At 40.1% G+C, this 16,010-nt stretch overlaps 1 protein-coding gene across 2 annotated transcripts in view; it reads right to left on the bottom strand.

Moving 5' to 3' along the window:
* Positions 1-16,010, bottom strand: part of KIF5C (kinesin family member 5C) — a 76,375-nt gene that overhangs the window by 17,821 nt on the left and 42,544 nt on the right. For both annotated transcript variants that reach the window (XM_028745619.2, XM_028745610.2), the window contains exons 8-17: positions 15,650-15,774; positions 15,049-15,153; positions 14,522-14,670; positions 13,090-13,238; positions 8,640-8,815; positions 7,641-7,709; positions 5,274-5,480; positions 3,253-3,399; positions 1,706-1,894; positions 1,470-1,587 (exon numbers count right to left, since the gene is read on the bottom strand). In XM_028745619.2, coding sequence (XP_028601452.2) covers positions 1,470-1,587; positions 1,706-1,894; positions 3,253-3,399; positions 5,274-5,480; positions 7,641-7,709; positions 8,640-8,815; positions 13,090-13,238; positions 14,522-14,670; positions 15,049-15,153; positions 15,650-15,774 — 1,434 coding nt within the window. The remainder of the gene's footprint in view (positions 1-1,469; positions 1,588-1,705; positions 1,895-3,252; positions 3,400-5,273; positions 5,481-7,640; positions 7,710-8,639; positions 8,816-13,089; positions 13,239-14,521; positions 14,671-15,048; positions 15,154-15,649; positions 15,775-16,010) is intronic.

Here is a 16,010-nt window from a genome sequence, read left to right as displayed (position 1 = left end):
GTTCCACACTCCTGATATAAATCTTAGAAGTCTACTCAGCCTCTGGCAGCCCCACAAAGCTGCCAGGAGAAGGTTGAGTTTTGAATCACACTGCACTGCACGAACCACACAAGATTCTCACATGTTGAATCAGATGATAAAGGATGCTTATGCAGCACATTTATTCTGCACTGGGGGGGGGGGGGGGGGAATCAGATCAAATAAGACATTGCAAATGAAGAAGAAGAAGAAGAGGAGGAGGAGTTTGGATTTGATATCCCGCTTTATCGAAGGAGTCTCAAAGCAGCTAACAGTCTCCTTTCCCTTCCTCCCCCACAACAAACACTCTGTGAGGTGAGTGGGGCTGAGAGACTTCAGAGAAGTGTGACTAGCCCAAGGTCACCCAGCAGCTGCATGTGGAGGAGCGGGGAAGCGAACCCGGTTCACCAGATTACGAGTCCACCACTCTTAACCACTACACCACACTGGCTCCGAAGAAGCATTGCTCCACCCAGATCAGACACGTCATTAGCCTTAACCAGTCTGAAATGCTATTTGAGTCCTCAGCAATGAGGAGGGTGGTTGTCCTTATTCCTGCCCAAAACATGATAATAGAGGCTCTTCCCATCCGAGTCAGATAGATATATTTATTCAGGGAAGTTAACTGTACAGGCTCTGAAGCAGGCGCAGTGTAGGACTCAAGAGTTCAGGAGCTAGGCAGGAAGTTCAGGAATAGATGGAAACAACAAAGATGTCTCCACATCACTCCAGCCAGGCTTTTAAAGATGAGGCATGGTGATCTTACGCATGAGACCCTCTTGCCTCACAGATGTGTCTACTTCATAGGGGCACATCCCATCTGGACGGGTGAATCTATTCCCATCTATGGAGGCAATGCCTGGTCCTCAGAGGTGATGCCGCATCTTGCCTTCTGACTCCTTTGTTCATCTCCCTCTCAGTCATCCTCAGCAGCCGGTTGATGTTCTCTACTCCACAGGATAGGCGGAAAGGGGAGAACCTACATCCCGCATTCCCTTCCTCCTGCTTCATCCTCATCCAACTGAGCCTGCCAATCCATGTCCAATCCCAGTGGAGCTGTAGGGCTCATTACAGTGGTAGGAAAGAAGGTAACTGCAATAGAAAAAGCCTCACCCAAATTCAGCATCTCCTGAGAAAAGCAGAAGAAAGCCCAAGGTCACATACATTTAAAGCGCTGTTGTACCACATTAACTGTTATGGCTTCCTCCAAACAATCCTAGGAACTGCAGTTTGTTAAGGGTGCTTAGAGTTGCTAGGAGAGCTACAATTCCCAGTTCCATTAACAAGCTGCATCTCCTTGGATTGGTGTTTTTTGGGGGGGAGGGGGAAGCCATGACAGTTTAAGTGGTGGAAGAAAACTTTAAATGTACGGTGCAGATGTGACCCAAGAGGGCTGTTTTCAGCTCAGAAGAGGCAAAACATAAAACTGGGAACGCTTGAAAATATTGTACCTTGAGCACGCAATTTGGCCAACTCCTCATTAAGGGAATCCTGTGACTCTTCTAGCTGCCTTCGTTTATGCTCCATGTTCTGCATGTAGTCTGTGAGAGACTTTATCTTTGCTTCATGCTTTGAAAGATGTAAGCGAGAAAAAATATATATTTAATATTCACAGAGGCAAATTAATTGGACTGGTTAGTGGGTGGAGGAAGGGGGGGGGGATAAAAAGAGAAAGCACTCTAATAACCTGAGAGATAAGGAGTTGACAAGCGGCAAGTTCCCTCTCGCTGGCATTCATCTTCCTGTTGGAGTCTATCTGGGCACTCTCCAACTGCTTGCTACGGTTCACCAGAGATTTCACCTCGGACTTCATCTTACTGATGTAGAGCCTTGCCATGGTGAACTCCTCCTCAATCACTCCATTCACATCTGCTAACTGAACATCCAAAACAGTTGCATGGTGAACATGTACCAGTAAATTCAATTTGTTACTACCGAGATGCTCAACTCTGTTGGCATTAGGCAATGGAAATCAGCCCGGTTTGTACTGGGCTTCCCTTACTGCCAGTGATGCTGAAGTTCTGGAATGCTTTCCCAATAGAGGCTCACCTTGCTCAATTCTAGATGCCAAATTTAAGGTATTAAAATCTATTATGTATTTTAAATGGCAACCAGCAGAGTTGTTGTTGTTGTTGTTTTGAAGCATTATATATATTCTAAAGTTTTAAAGTTGGAAAGAAAGAAGCTTGGGAAATTGTCACCATCCAGCTCCCATAGAGGCCCCTCTGTCCCCCAACTGCCATCACAGGGACATCTGAAGGACCATTTTGCCCTCAGGCGACTGAGAAGCAGTAACAGCTTGTCCTAAAGACACAAGTTGCCTTTTCCATTACATTGTAGCTTCTTCCCCCCCCCAAAAAAAAATCAATACTTATTGTTTAATAATCTTATGTAAACTGCTTTGTGATGTTTGACTGAAAAGTGGTATATAAATAGTCTTGATAAATAAATACTTCATTTACCAGAAGACGCAATAGGTATTATGGTAAAGGTAATGGTAAAAGACCCCTGGACGGTTAGGTCAAGTCAAGGGCAACTATGGGGTGCAGCGTTCATCTCGCTTCAGGCCGAGGGAGTTGGTATTTGTCCATAGACAGCTTTCCGGGTCATGTGGCCAGCATGACTAAACCACGTCTGGTGCAACGGGACACCGTGACGAGTGCCAGAGCGCACAGAAATGCTGTTTACCTTCCCGCCAGAGCGGTACCTATTTATCTACTTGCACTGGCATGCTTTTGAACTGCTAGGTTGGCAGAAGCTGGGATAGAGCAATGGGAGCTCACCCCACTGCACAGATTTGAACCGCCAACTTTCCAATCAGCTAGCCCAAGAGGCTCAGTGATTTAGACCACAGCGCCACCAGCTCCCCTTAACAATAGGAATTATAATAGATTGCTGGATACCCTGCTTTTTATTTAGATCAATGTAGACAATATTCAAAATCTAGAAATCCCATCCAGAAATGCTTGGACTTGCCATGCAGAAGTTTCTCAGCTCACAGTAGTTTCCCCATGAACCTCCAAGTATTTCATATGTTTATGGGTTCAACTTTTAAATGAAAGGACCTATCAGCAATTCCAGCCCTTTGGATACACAAACTGGCCGGCAAAATGAATTGGGAAAAGCTCACTTGTTCATGAGTTTCATGAACATAGTAAGAGAAACAAGCTTTGCAGTCCAGCCTGCCAATGAAGTTAGATAATCCCATTTAAGATTTAAAAAAATTCAACTTACTGTTTTAACGTCATTAGTACCAATGATTCCTCCAATCTCGCCAAGGTCCTTAAGCAGTAAATTCAAGATCTCAGTAGCTCTCTTCTTCTGATGGTTACTGAGTTCTTGCAACTGTCCCAACTCTCTCTGTGTAGTTGTCAGGGCAGACTGCAAAATAATGAACAGCAGTGAAGACTTCACACTTGTTGCAGCAATTGTACATTTCTGAGGTTAAGCTGGTGTTTGCTGCATTAAAAGTTTGTGTTCCTGAACACCCAAGGATAAAAATGAAGGAATCACAGCCAATCTGTGTAGCTGTGCCATCCTCAATAATGAATTAAACACAGACACTAAAATACTTTATACTGGTACCACCAGAAATTCCTGTATGGTTCTGTAAGTGGTCTGTTCCAAATCCTATTAAGTACCAATCCAGAGATTCGATAGGGAATTGTACACTAGAATTTGAACATGTGGACTCTACACAAGAATATGTCTTTGTACATAAAATGTCTGTTTACACACAGCCTCAGCATTTCCCACAGTTCAAATATCCCAGGTTTCCCTTAAAGTATGAACGTTTCCCTTTGAGTATGAAAACTACTCAAATCAGAGTATGCCCCTGCTGGCTTCTAAGTAGTAGCTAGAGGTAAAATCACTAGAGATAAATCAGAATGGACCAAGTTGGAGGTGGGTGAGGTTACCTCATTGCTTATGTTTAGTCTAAGTTAAGGCTTGGTGGCAAAATCCTTACAGAAAACAAGAAGCAGCAACCAAGAGAGCTTTTTAGAATGTCATGAACACAAATAAACTGGAAGAACTGCAATGTGTATTATAGCAATAAGATTGCTCTTTCCATCTCAGACCCTACATCTTCACTGCTGAGTGACATGCCATTGGTCTCCCTTTCACAGCTACATCATGAAGACCAGGCATTGAGCTTGCTTTCTTTTTAATAACAGTGTAAGCAAGCTACTCTTAATTTCTCTTGAGATTGTATTCTTTCAGCAAAAACCATTCAATGGTAAGAGGAAAACTTCCCTCTTCCATTTGCCTATCCACCCTGTTTCAGCTAATGTTCTTCCAATTAAAATCTGCACAACGTAACTGCTCCCCGGTGTCCATATGCAGAGGAATGGTACTCTGCCTTCTCATATATCTGTCATACATAAATGAACAAAATGTAAAAATGGGTGCACCAATGTTTATTATTATTATTATTATTATTATTATTATTATTATTATTATTATTATTTCCCTACTCTTAATTCTGCAACTGCATACAGTATGTGTTTCTGTGGCATTCTCCGATATGTTGTTCACTACCTTGAACACGATCAATAGTAGAAGTTTGCAAAAGATGTAATTAAAAAATATGGTTTTACCCTTAGCACCTGAAACAGGTCACTACTTTGGAGAATAGCTAATCCTCATAATCTCATTCGTACTTATTATAATCCTTTTCCCTCATTACCTAAATGGGGAACAAAGATTTGAGACACACTGGCTTAATTGCCTATTGAGTCTCTGGCCAAGCTGGAATATGAGCACAGCAATTTATAGGACTACTGCACTGGCTCTTGGTGTGGATGTGAAAAGATTGCCAGAAGCTAAAGAAGCAATGTAACAGTATACAAGGGAAAGAGACCGAGACATTAAAAAAAAACACCCACATAAATCAAGACTTGAAGGTATTTTAGTGAACTTTGTGGTGGCAATAGCACTCTACCTCGGTCTACCTCAGAATATAACAGCATGAAGTGCAGACAAATGTGAACATGAACTGGGTGAAAGCTTACACATACTTACCTAACAATAGGGGCCACTGGACTCAGTAGTATGCACTGCTGAGTAAACGTTAATAAAATAAAGCTGCACATCTTATGTTTGAACAGCTAGTTTTAGAAATCCACAGCTTCTCTTGAAATTAGGAAGATATCATTGTTGATTCTAGAATGCATTTCCAGATTTCCAGAATGATGTACATGTAGACACGCATGCACACGCACACATGCACACAGAGAGAGAAGGATTGTTCTTACTGTTTTCTGTGCAAGTTCGTCAGCTAGCTGTTCATTAGCTCTCAGCTTGTCCTCCACTTCCTGTGACTTCTGGTCATAATTAACAGCCAGTTCCTCCAGAGCCTGAAGAACTTCTTTCACTTCCTCTTTCGCAGCTTCATTTTCAATCTGGAGACGAGTGAGTTCCTCTTGGATCTTCTCATAATCTCTCCTAGTGGAAGCCAAAAGCTACAAAGAGATGGAAACATTAAGATTGTGTAACTCTTGGGTTAAAAGGAGGACCATTATGACATAGGCAATGTGAGTGAAAATGGCATAAACCAGACATTGGAAATAGAACTGGAAACAGGAGATGTTTGTGGGGGTGGGAAGGAATCGCTGAAACATCTCAGTGAGAGCAGAAGAGAAGCAGGGCTTGTTAACTGCCCCAACTCTTCTGAATCTTCCATTTGGCCATTATTAATAGAATAAATTATAACATGCTTAAGAGTAACAAACTGTAATTCAGGGTTTAGAAGAATTCTAGTATACTGCATGATACTCCACAACAACAGAAGCAAGAATGTTGCTTGCTCACACATAACAGTACAAGAGTGGGCTGAAAAAATCTTTTTATTTACAAATTATATTTCTCTGCAGCCCCATAACTCAGGTTCTCTGGGCAGCATACATAAAAACCAACAAGAATAGATAATTGGTCCACCAACTCAATGTGATGCCCTCCAGACATTGTTCATCAACACTCCCATCAACCCCACTAAGCCAAATCCAACTTTCCCCACTTCCCAACTGATCACACCCTTCTGATTCATCCCTACACTAAGATCAATCTTCAGCACTTTAGAAGCACCCAGTCAGAAGCTTTTAGCCTGCCCACCCCTGTGGAAAGCCAACACTTCCTCCATAATTCAAAAGGTTATGGTCCAATAAAAAAGATGGGAGACGTTTGTAAAAGGCCTTTTGGACATAATTTGTTCATTATGTGTTGAACCATGTATTTTTGTGAATGTGCATCTAACCTGTGAACACAATACCTCCTTATATTTTCACCTACTCGTCAACACATGAGACGCTTGTTATAGAAAGCCATGGAGTCTACGAGCATTTAGACCACGGGCTATGCTAGAAGGAGGTAAAGATAAGCCTATGAATTTGTATTAATCCTATCTGAACTTATAGAAAGTGGCATTTCTGGGATAGTAGGCCATGTATTCCAGTTACAAAGCTTAAAAATGTTTCAATAAGCTATCCTTGCAAAATGGGAAGATATCAAAAGAATTAATCAGCACAATGTTAAATATCTGTCCAAAATAAGGGTTAGAACTGTGATCACGCCAAGTGAACATGACAGACTAAAAAGCAGACCACATCAACATATCCATTACATCTAGCTTCTACATATACACAAAACTTTAGCCCGCATGGTTTAGCAATTTAAAAAATGAAGGCATTCACATTCAACATACGGTCTATTTAGTCCCAGCAAATGATTTTGTGATGCACAAAAAAGTTAATCAGTGGGACTAGAATGTGAAAGATATTAGAACAGCATGTTCCCCTTTTTGTAACACTTATGCTAGCAATGAATCTGCTAGCTTAATCAGCCAGAAATAAGTGTGCTGGCTAATTAAGGAAAGCCATCATTAAGGCAGACACCCTGAAGCCCATCTATCACTGAGCTCATCACAAAGAACGGCAGAAAGCACTAGAGAATACAGTAAACAGGGAACAAAATTAAGCAAAAGCACGCTCCATTCCTAAGCAGAGAACAGAGTGCCACCTTACAAAAATTAATGGCAAAGGTTTTATGCTTTTGGTCAACAGCTGGTTTTCCTAGCAGACTGTTTGAGGAGCATAGTACAATGATGGAGAACTTGTGGCCCACCTGATGTGGTTGGACTACAAGTCCCATCATCCCTGACTACTAGTCATGCTGGCTGGGGCTGGTGGGAGTACATATCGAAGGACACAGGGTCTCTAACCCTGGTCTAGTGCATTAATTTCCACCCACTGAAGCACTGATGTCTCTAGGTTAGCAACCAGAAGGTTACATTTGGAATTTCTCAGTGGGGTCTGGATTTGACCAAGGGGTCTCCAGTGTTACTGCCTCCTATTTTTAAAGCTAGTAGCACTTTATTAGTATGGGCATCATTTTCTTTTTTAAAAAAACAAGAAAAATCTTCCAAGTCGCAGAGCAAGATGAACTGAGAAAAGGGTGAGCTTCTGCCTAATAGCAAACAAAACCATGAATAGCAAATGAAACATCAGTTGAATTAGGTTTAAAGTGAGGGTTAGGATGGTGGAGCAGGGAGAAGATATAGGGAAATGCCCATTTTAAAAGGTCATAATAATTATTGTCACAATAATATGCTTTGGGCTAATATTTACCTCATCTTGATCCAACATCTGCTGCTTTAGTTTCTCTGCTAATTGACTCTGTTGATTGATTTCATCATCCTGCAATAGGTGAAAAAAAAACTATCAGGAGCTTCTTCCCCTTTTTCTACATTCGTTAAAGCTTGAAACCAACACAAAATGGATGCAATACTGGAGTGAAATAAATATTCTACAGAAAAAAGAAATATCCTTCAAAGCAGACACAAAACTTTAACTGGCTTCATCCTGCTTTCTTTAAATCACCTGCATAATGTGGTTGTAAACATTGCTTGAAATTGGAATCTGCTTCTAGTAACAGTGCCATTTTATATAAATAAACTACAGATTTATAACAAAAAATTCCCTTACTTTATTAAGTGAGAATTCATGCAATAAAACTGCTGATAGTTTAAAGCACCCAAGTTGTTTCATATAGGGTATGACATATATTATTTTCCTTTGCTGTTTGCTGTTTAAAACAAATTGTTTCCCCCTCCTTAGGAGAAGCTCTTGCTTATGCAGAGATAAAGAGAAGCATGTGCTTCCTGTAGATTCCTGAACAGTTATCCAAAATCAAGAACAAACTTCAGAGTGTTCAGTGCAATATATAATTATACTTGCGCCACGTGCCAACAAAATCACCCCCTCTCCTTTGCTCTATTAATGGCCCATCACTTAGGTGATTAACCCAACATAGGAAGTTAGCCTGGCTTACATTTTTAACAACTGATGGACCCAGGGATTCAAGAGGGGTCTGGCACCTCCAAATCGCATAACTGTTCATATGGTTGGGACAATACATTATTAGTTGTTCAAAAGTGACAGGAATGGAGTTCAGTTAACATTTTTCAACTGTAATGACCACAAAACTTGTGAGATTTTACACCACCAGTTTTCTATTTTGCACACTTCGAAGCATGTGGTGGTTTTGATGAATAAAAAACACTCTTTAAACAAAATCTACAGTAGTCGTCAAGACATAATTAAGTTGAAAGGAAATAATTTCTAAACCTTATCATCCAATTGTCTGTAGAGACTAGTAATCTCTTCATCGTATTTCCTCTTCTCCTCAGTTGTGATACTGGCAACAACAGGTGCAATATTATCGATAATGGGTGTATTGTCACATGGCTCCAAATTCTTTTGGTCCTTAGCACTGATCTGTTCATCCTCAGGAACAGCCTCTCCTGCAAACACATCTCAATACAATCAGTGATAATACAAAAAGTCCAAAAAGCAAGGAATCAATATTTAATCTTCAATGTCGTTTGGAGACTTAAATCTACAGTCCTTATAATTGAAGGCCTCCATGCCTAATGGTCTCTCAGAACCAGCTGAAATAAAAAGCAAATTAGTTTGCCTTAAGGATCATAACTACATTGTCAGAAGTAGCGATCAGAACTACGGTGGAGTAGATATACAGAAACAGCAGAACAACATGAGGCAGCCATCCTGCCAGCCCCATGTTTCAGACCACATTTCATTATTCCTCCAAAGAACCTATACATCTGGTTACTATGAGCTATATCTAGGTAGTGACAAAAGCTCTTAAAAACAGTCATCTACTCTGCAATGTTAACATTGAGTATATTCAAAAAGTCTCATGGTGAAACCTTTTCTCCGTACTAAAGTCTCTGCCCCACCATCATACAAACAGGAGCAGCACAAAAAAATAACTGCAGTAGCAAACATGCCCAATTATGATGAATGGCAACTCACTTGGAAAGAAAGCATACTTGTGTTCAAAAATCCAATATTTTAAGTCAAGTGCTAAATCACAAGTGCATATTACAACTAAGAATTTTGTGTTTGCTTCAGTAATGAATATAATTAACCTTTAGAGTACTGACTCACTGAAAAGATCTAGAAACAGAACTGAAGGTGGTTTTTAAGGGGCCTATGATTATGAAACAAAATTTTCAATACTTTTTATAGGTATTTAATTTTTTTTAAAAAAAAAATCCTCTACAGCTCTCTCTGCATTTCTTAATTAAAACTGAAATTCTATGCAGCCATCTGGAATAAGGGAGGCAGGGAGTGAATCCGTTAGCATTAGCTCAATGAAGTCTGACATGATCACCACCCCCAAAATTACCTTATTTTCCTCTTATCCAGAGTGCACAGCAATAATTGCTCTTTATGTTACTATTAGCAACAGAATTGCTGTTCCCTATGTACTGAAGTTCTATCTTGGGGGGGGGGGGGGAATTGTGAGTTGGAAATACTGTGGGCTGCAGCCTGTAGTGAAGGATTTAAACCTAAATGTTAAAATCCTACCTAAGAAATAGCCACTACTTCACAGTCCACACCCCAGGAAAATGTAAAACAGAATGCTTGTTTTCATTTTGAAAATGCTGAAGTCTTGGCAATCTTCTCCTGCTCTGATGCTCCAACTACCCAAGATCAAGGGCTGATTCACACAGAGAAAATGAGTGTGCGCTGAGGAAGATACTCACACATTCCCACTGGCCATGCCTGTTCAGCCTGATGTTCACATGTCGAATGGAATGTTGGAATGGGAAGAAAAAACGTTCATGGCCAATCCATTTAGCACATACCAACAATTTTGAGAAGACTGAGTAGGGAGGCACAATGCCATGCCCTCACTACTACAGGAACATAAGAAGACTGCTGGATCAGGCCAATGGCCCATCTAGTCCAGATCCGGTTCTCACAATGGCAGGCTGGATGCCTGTGGGAAACCTCAAGTAACACAGTTGAAGCCTTGCATGAACCAACCCACAGATACAAAAAGTGCAGGCTGAAAACAGAGAAAGGCCAAGGTGGTGGGGAAAGCACAGCCCTTCTGCCAATTCTAACCTTAAATGCAATTAGAAAGGTGATAGTACTTTGCACTCCACATTATCCAATATGCCGCTGCATGATTATATGGGCAGCCTCAAAAAAAACCACAAAAAAAGTTATTCAGCCAATCCTGATTTATTTAAGATTATTTATTGCTTGCTGTCTCTTTTCCTATATGCTTTTTTCTTCTTCTTCTTCTTCTTCTTCTTACACATTGGGCAGAAAACCCTACCACAATCCTGTGAACCACTTTCTGCTAGGCCAACTGAAATAAGTTGGTCTATTTCCAAGGTTTCTTCGGCAATATTTCACTTACAGGCAGTTCTGGTGACACACTAGAGAAGAATGCCTGCCTCTTTACAGTTGAAGGCAGCAGTTCCGGAGGCTATGTTGCTATTTTTGAAAGCACCAGAAAAGTTAAAGAGTGGCATGTCTGTATCACTGCAAGTGTCTTGGATACAAATGCTTTCAAAGGAAAGAGGAGAACCGGGTTTAATTAAGCACAAACAGTCTCAGAATTCGTTCCAGTGTGTGCTTTCTGCTACTAAAGAAAATAAGCTGCTTATCATTTTCACAAGTTTATACAGTGGTGATCAGTAGAATGCCTTGTGGGGGGGTGGCTGCTTCCAATGTTAGTTTTTTAAATGGTAGAAGAGTAAAGCAAAGCTGTGTCCCTGTGGTGGAATAATAATAATAATAATAATAATAATAATAATAATAATAATAATAATAATGATGATGATGTCAGGGGCTGTAGCTCCCATTAGTCCCAGCCACCATGGCCAGGGCTGTTGGGAATAGTAGCAAAACAAAATTTGGAGAGCCATACATTCCCCATCTCTGGTATATATTTGCAAATGTCATTATCTTTTGCCCTTTAAGCTTTCCCTGCCTATCCAAGATGTGTGCAGATGGTGGTGGCTACTCAGCAGTGAGGGGGAAAGCTCCCTGTTCATGCTTGAAAATAATTTACTGCTACATTGTCCTGGCAAAATTAACCTTAGCTCCTGGTATATGTAATTTCATTTTTGTTATATTTATTTTTTTAAACTGTAACAATATACGAGGAACCCACCCCATATGTGGCTCTTGCCTGTCATATGGCAGCACTGTGGCTGGGAAAACCCAGCCAGATGGGCGGGTATAATAAAACAAAAAGAATTTTTTCCCCCTTCACAACTGAGTAACACACAACCAATATTCACATATCTGGGTTATAGGGGGGGAAAGAACTCTTTTGCAATTGAAGCCCTTCTCCCTCAACAACACATTGTATGCTACTATGGAGGCTAGCAACATCAGACAAAATAAAAATAATAATGTATCTATAATATTTACAACATACAAACAATGCTTTTAGGGGGAAAGTTGTGATTTCAGATTTATTGTTGCTCAGACTGGTATTGCTCTTTTAAGTAGAGAAGCATTTGCTTCTTCTGAATTATCAATCTGTAGGTCCAATAGTCTTCTGTCCGACAGAGAAAAACATATAAACAGAATGATGATATGGTGGTGAATAAAATAAAACTCATCAAGGGCAGTATCCAAGTAAAAAAAGTGCAAGGACTTTAAGCTGCACAATAGAGTTTCCCTGCCCTCAGATTTGGGGTTGTCGTGTGAGGAGATGAAGTTCTAATGCAAAGCTTAAAGCTCTTGAGCTAGTGGGACCATTCAGTTGGATACCACCCCAAGTATTTAAATTCCTACAAATGGCGTTCATTCATTAAAACCTGAACCATATGTTATCATACCTGCATGGAATTGTGGCATTATTTAACCATTCTGTAGACTCTCATTTCATTTCTCGGTTAGATTGCTATCCTAACTCCACTTACCAGGGAGTAAGTCCCACTCATTTCAATAGAATTAATGAGCAGACAAGCGTGTTAAGTTACAGATAGGTAGCCGTGTTGGTCTGCCATAGTCAAAACAAAAAAATTCCTTCCAGTAGCACCTTAAAGACCAACTAAGTTAAGGTTACTCAAATTCAACTGTTTTCAATAGGACTTACTTCTCAATTGATAGTTTCAGAATTTTAAGTAAATAATGCAACAGCACAATGTTCCATTTACAATTTTCCTTCCTCACAATTGCAAGTCTATTGATGAGCAATCTCTGTGAATAATCCCATCCCTACAACACGTACACATTATCATTTTAAAGTTGGGTGTGACAGCTAGTAGCCTAAGGAAACAGGGCATAATTTGTAAATATTTCCTGCTTAGATCCCATACCCTCCAACATTCTGCCTGAAAATACAGACATTCTGTTAATATTCTAGTCAGTTAAACCAGGGCTTCCTTTTTCAGACAAGAGAACTCTGATGTAAAGCAAACCAGGATTCTCCACACTATACAAGAGGAGGAGGAGAGGGAAGACCACAGGGTAGGACTGTGTGGGCCTAATGTTGGTTCCCAGCTTTATAAACCATGGTTTATGAAGCCAGCAATGTGACGTCCTGAACCAGGCCTATGTTTAGGGATGAACTGAAGTTGAATAGGTCTGTGCAGACAAACAGAAGAACATGATTCATCATTGTAACAGAACCATAACAGACAGTAAAGTGTATCATAATTTATTTTATTGCAACTATTTGGCTTCTTTAGTTTAATACCTTAACAGCTGCCTAATAATTGACAACAGAGTTATTTCTCACCGTTTCTCCACCTGTTCAGTTCCATCTCCAGATGCTGGATAACATTCTTCAATGTCTTGTTTTTTTCCTTCTCCTTCTCATATTTTTTCTTCCATTCTTCAGCAGTCAGCTCAAGATTCACAGAGACTGTATTCTTGATGGTCTTTGCTCTGTACAGAAATACAACAACTTACCAAACAAGCACTGACATTAATCTTATTAACTTCTCTGTGGTCTGAAAGTTGTAATACTATACACACTTAGCTGGAAGCAAATTCCACTGAACTCAATGGAATGTACTTCTGGGTAGATATGTACAGGCTTGCACTGCAAAAGAATAAATACAAACAGCAGCAAATGTAGAATCTTTCTCCTGGAAAACGAAATATGAATATTTATTTTGCATCCTTTACAGCAGGGTGAGCCACGCAAGTCTTTATTTCTGGATAACTGGTTTGTACTTCCTTCTTGAAGTTTTCCTCAGAGTCTCTCTTTTCCCACCGGTCTCAGCTGGCATTTCTGTTTTTAATAAGAGAAATGACAGACTCTGTTCTGCTGATACCAAATTGCACTGTTTTTCTTTTTTCTCTCCCACCGCCTTTAAACAACCCCAGCATAGCAAGACTTAAATGTACTCATTTGATTCCAGTTTTATGGCTGACACACGCATCCCTGAATTCATTGTTTATGTAGCATCTATCATAGCTCTCATTAGCCAAGGCTGTACCACACTATGTTGGCTCAGTCTGCTGCAAAATGGATATGACTTCCAAACGAAAATCCCATCCTTTTTAAAAAAGCTAATGCAAAAAGAAAGATCCAGTCAACAAACAAGAAAAGACAAGTGTGATGGAGACTACGCGGCCTGAATTCTGTGCATCTGAGCAATAATCTGTCACATCTGAGCTCTTTACAACCATCTTTCCCCTCTGCCCTATACCAAAACCTTTGGATACAAATACTACTAAGCTTCCAGTAGCACTACTGGGGTTTAAAGATCAGAAGTGAAGCCTTCTGAAAGGCTTTTTTAATATGTCCAGTTACATTCACTTATCTGATCTGCACATTTACTGTGAGGAAAGCTATGCACATTATCCACATCAACGCAGTCACTGGAAGATCAATAGAGCCACATCAGGCTATGAGCCAGCAAAGCACCGATGCAGAAAATTAAGCACAAAGCAAGTTCTTTTGCTGCATATGCAATTTTATTCTTGAGTGCCTTATCATGGAACTACTGCAATATCATTGTTGTCTGCTGACAGAAGATGCCAAGTCTAACCCCAGCAATGTTTTCTTATCCAGCCATAATTGGCTGGCCTCACTTCTGCCCATAACTCAGCTTCCATTCTTCTGATGAAGGCATTTGCTAGATTAAAGAGCCTTTGTCAGAGGAGGGACACAGCTGGATCCAACCCATAATCTCTCCCAAGAGACAGGTGCACCTGCTCACCTCTGCCCAAACATTAGAGTAGACTTGGTTTCTGCTTCATTGAAGATGGATGGGGAGCAACAGATGACAATGGTGGTTCTACAGTTTCCACCTAAGGAGTCCTGAAGAATCCTGGTCATCTTGCTGTCTCGATATGGGACATGTGTTTTCTAATTAAGAAGGATGATACAGGATCAGAACACACACAATTGCTTAAAAGGGATGATAATAAGTAAAAAGTAAGTCAACCTAGAATATGTAAAACTGTTTTCATATTGCTAAGGCAGGTTCATATAATTTCTAACAGATTGCCATCTGATCCGTCACTAGTTAAGTATGGAACTAAAAGACCCTGCAGTAAAAAAACAAAACAAAACCAACTTCTTGCCAGCTGGCAAAGTGGGGGTGGGTGGGAAGGGAATATATACCTTTTCTCCTCTGAATTTAAGGTGGAGATCTATTATTAATTTGCCCCAAGAGGTAGAAAACTGGGGGAAGTAACCAAGCCATCAAACGGTCACTATTTTTAAAAAGTACAAATTACTTACAGTTCCTTCTGCTAGTGCTGAGATCACATTGCCCAAAGCAGACAAAGACTTGTTAATATTTTTGGCTTCATCAAGAACAGAGCCCTCTGCACCCGTTTTGCTGACCTGCCAGAGAGCAGATATTGCTCAGTGAGCTCAAATTCTGATCATTGCAAAATAAGAAAAAGGTGCAACACTTGAAAGTAGCTTTACCCCATCTTGACTGAGCCAGAGAAGTTATCAGTTTGCAAAGCTACAAAATTTTCATAACACTTGTAACAGTTATTTTCTTTGCTAATCATATATAAACACAACACACAAGTTTGTTTTTTAATTAAAAAAAACCCTTTATTTCACTTATATTCAAATTTCCCTTGTAGACCTTAAAGCAGCTTTCATATGAAATCTCAGTGACCATTCTGGCCCTTTATAGAGGCAGATTTGCTTAGCTGCAACAGAATGGTGTCCTCTACTTCCAGATCATTCTCTGGTCCCTCTTGTATGCAAGATAATCATGCAGTGACTTCAAAAGGACTAGTTAGGAGTTGAAATAAAGCTACCACCATCATGCACCACTAACAAATCAATAATGTTATGTAGAGTAATAAGGTACTTCTGTTACCTTTTCACTCCCAGCCAAGTCTACCAAATAAAGCTTCCCACTGAGTTTTTTTTCAGTTTCAACATTCTCTTGTTTGATATTAATTAGGAATATGCTATGACTTCTAGAACTGTGTTCATTCATGTCTACGAAAAAGAAAATTTGGTGAGGTGTTATATAAAATACTATGCATCTCTTCAAAAACCTGTTTTGTCGTGAGGGTTGTTATTAATAACCAATGAGCTAAAACAAGCCAATAAGAAGCCCTCCAAGTTAAAACAATTTGTGACCACAAGAGAAAGTAAACAAAAGTCTGCTCCCACCAGCCACACTGTGCTACATATGGGAGCGTTGTTGTAATCTCCCATTACACTGAGCACAT

This window comes from Podarcis muralis, chromosome 1 (assembly GCF_964188315.1).
Source record: "Podarcis muralis chromosome 1, rPodMur119.hap1.1, whole genome shotgun sequence".
Lineage (NCBI taxonomy): Eukaryota > Metazoa > Chordata > Lepidosauria > Squamata > Lacertidae > Podarcis > Podarcis muralis.
Note: the sequence above shows the minus strand (reverse complement) of the source record. Positions and strands in the feature narration are given on the sequence as shown.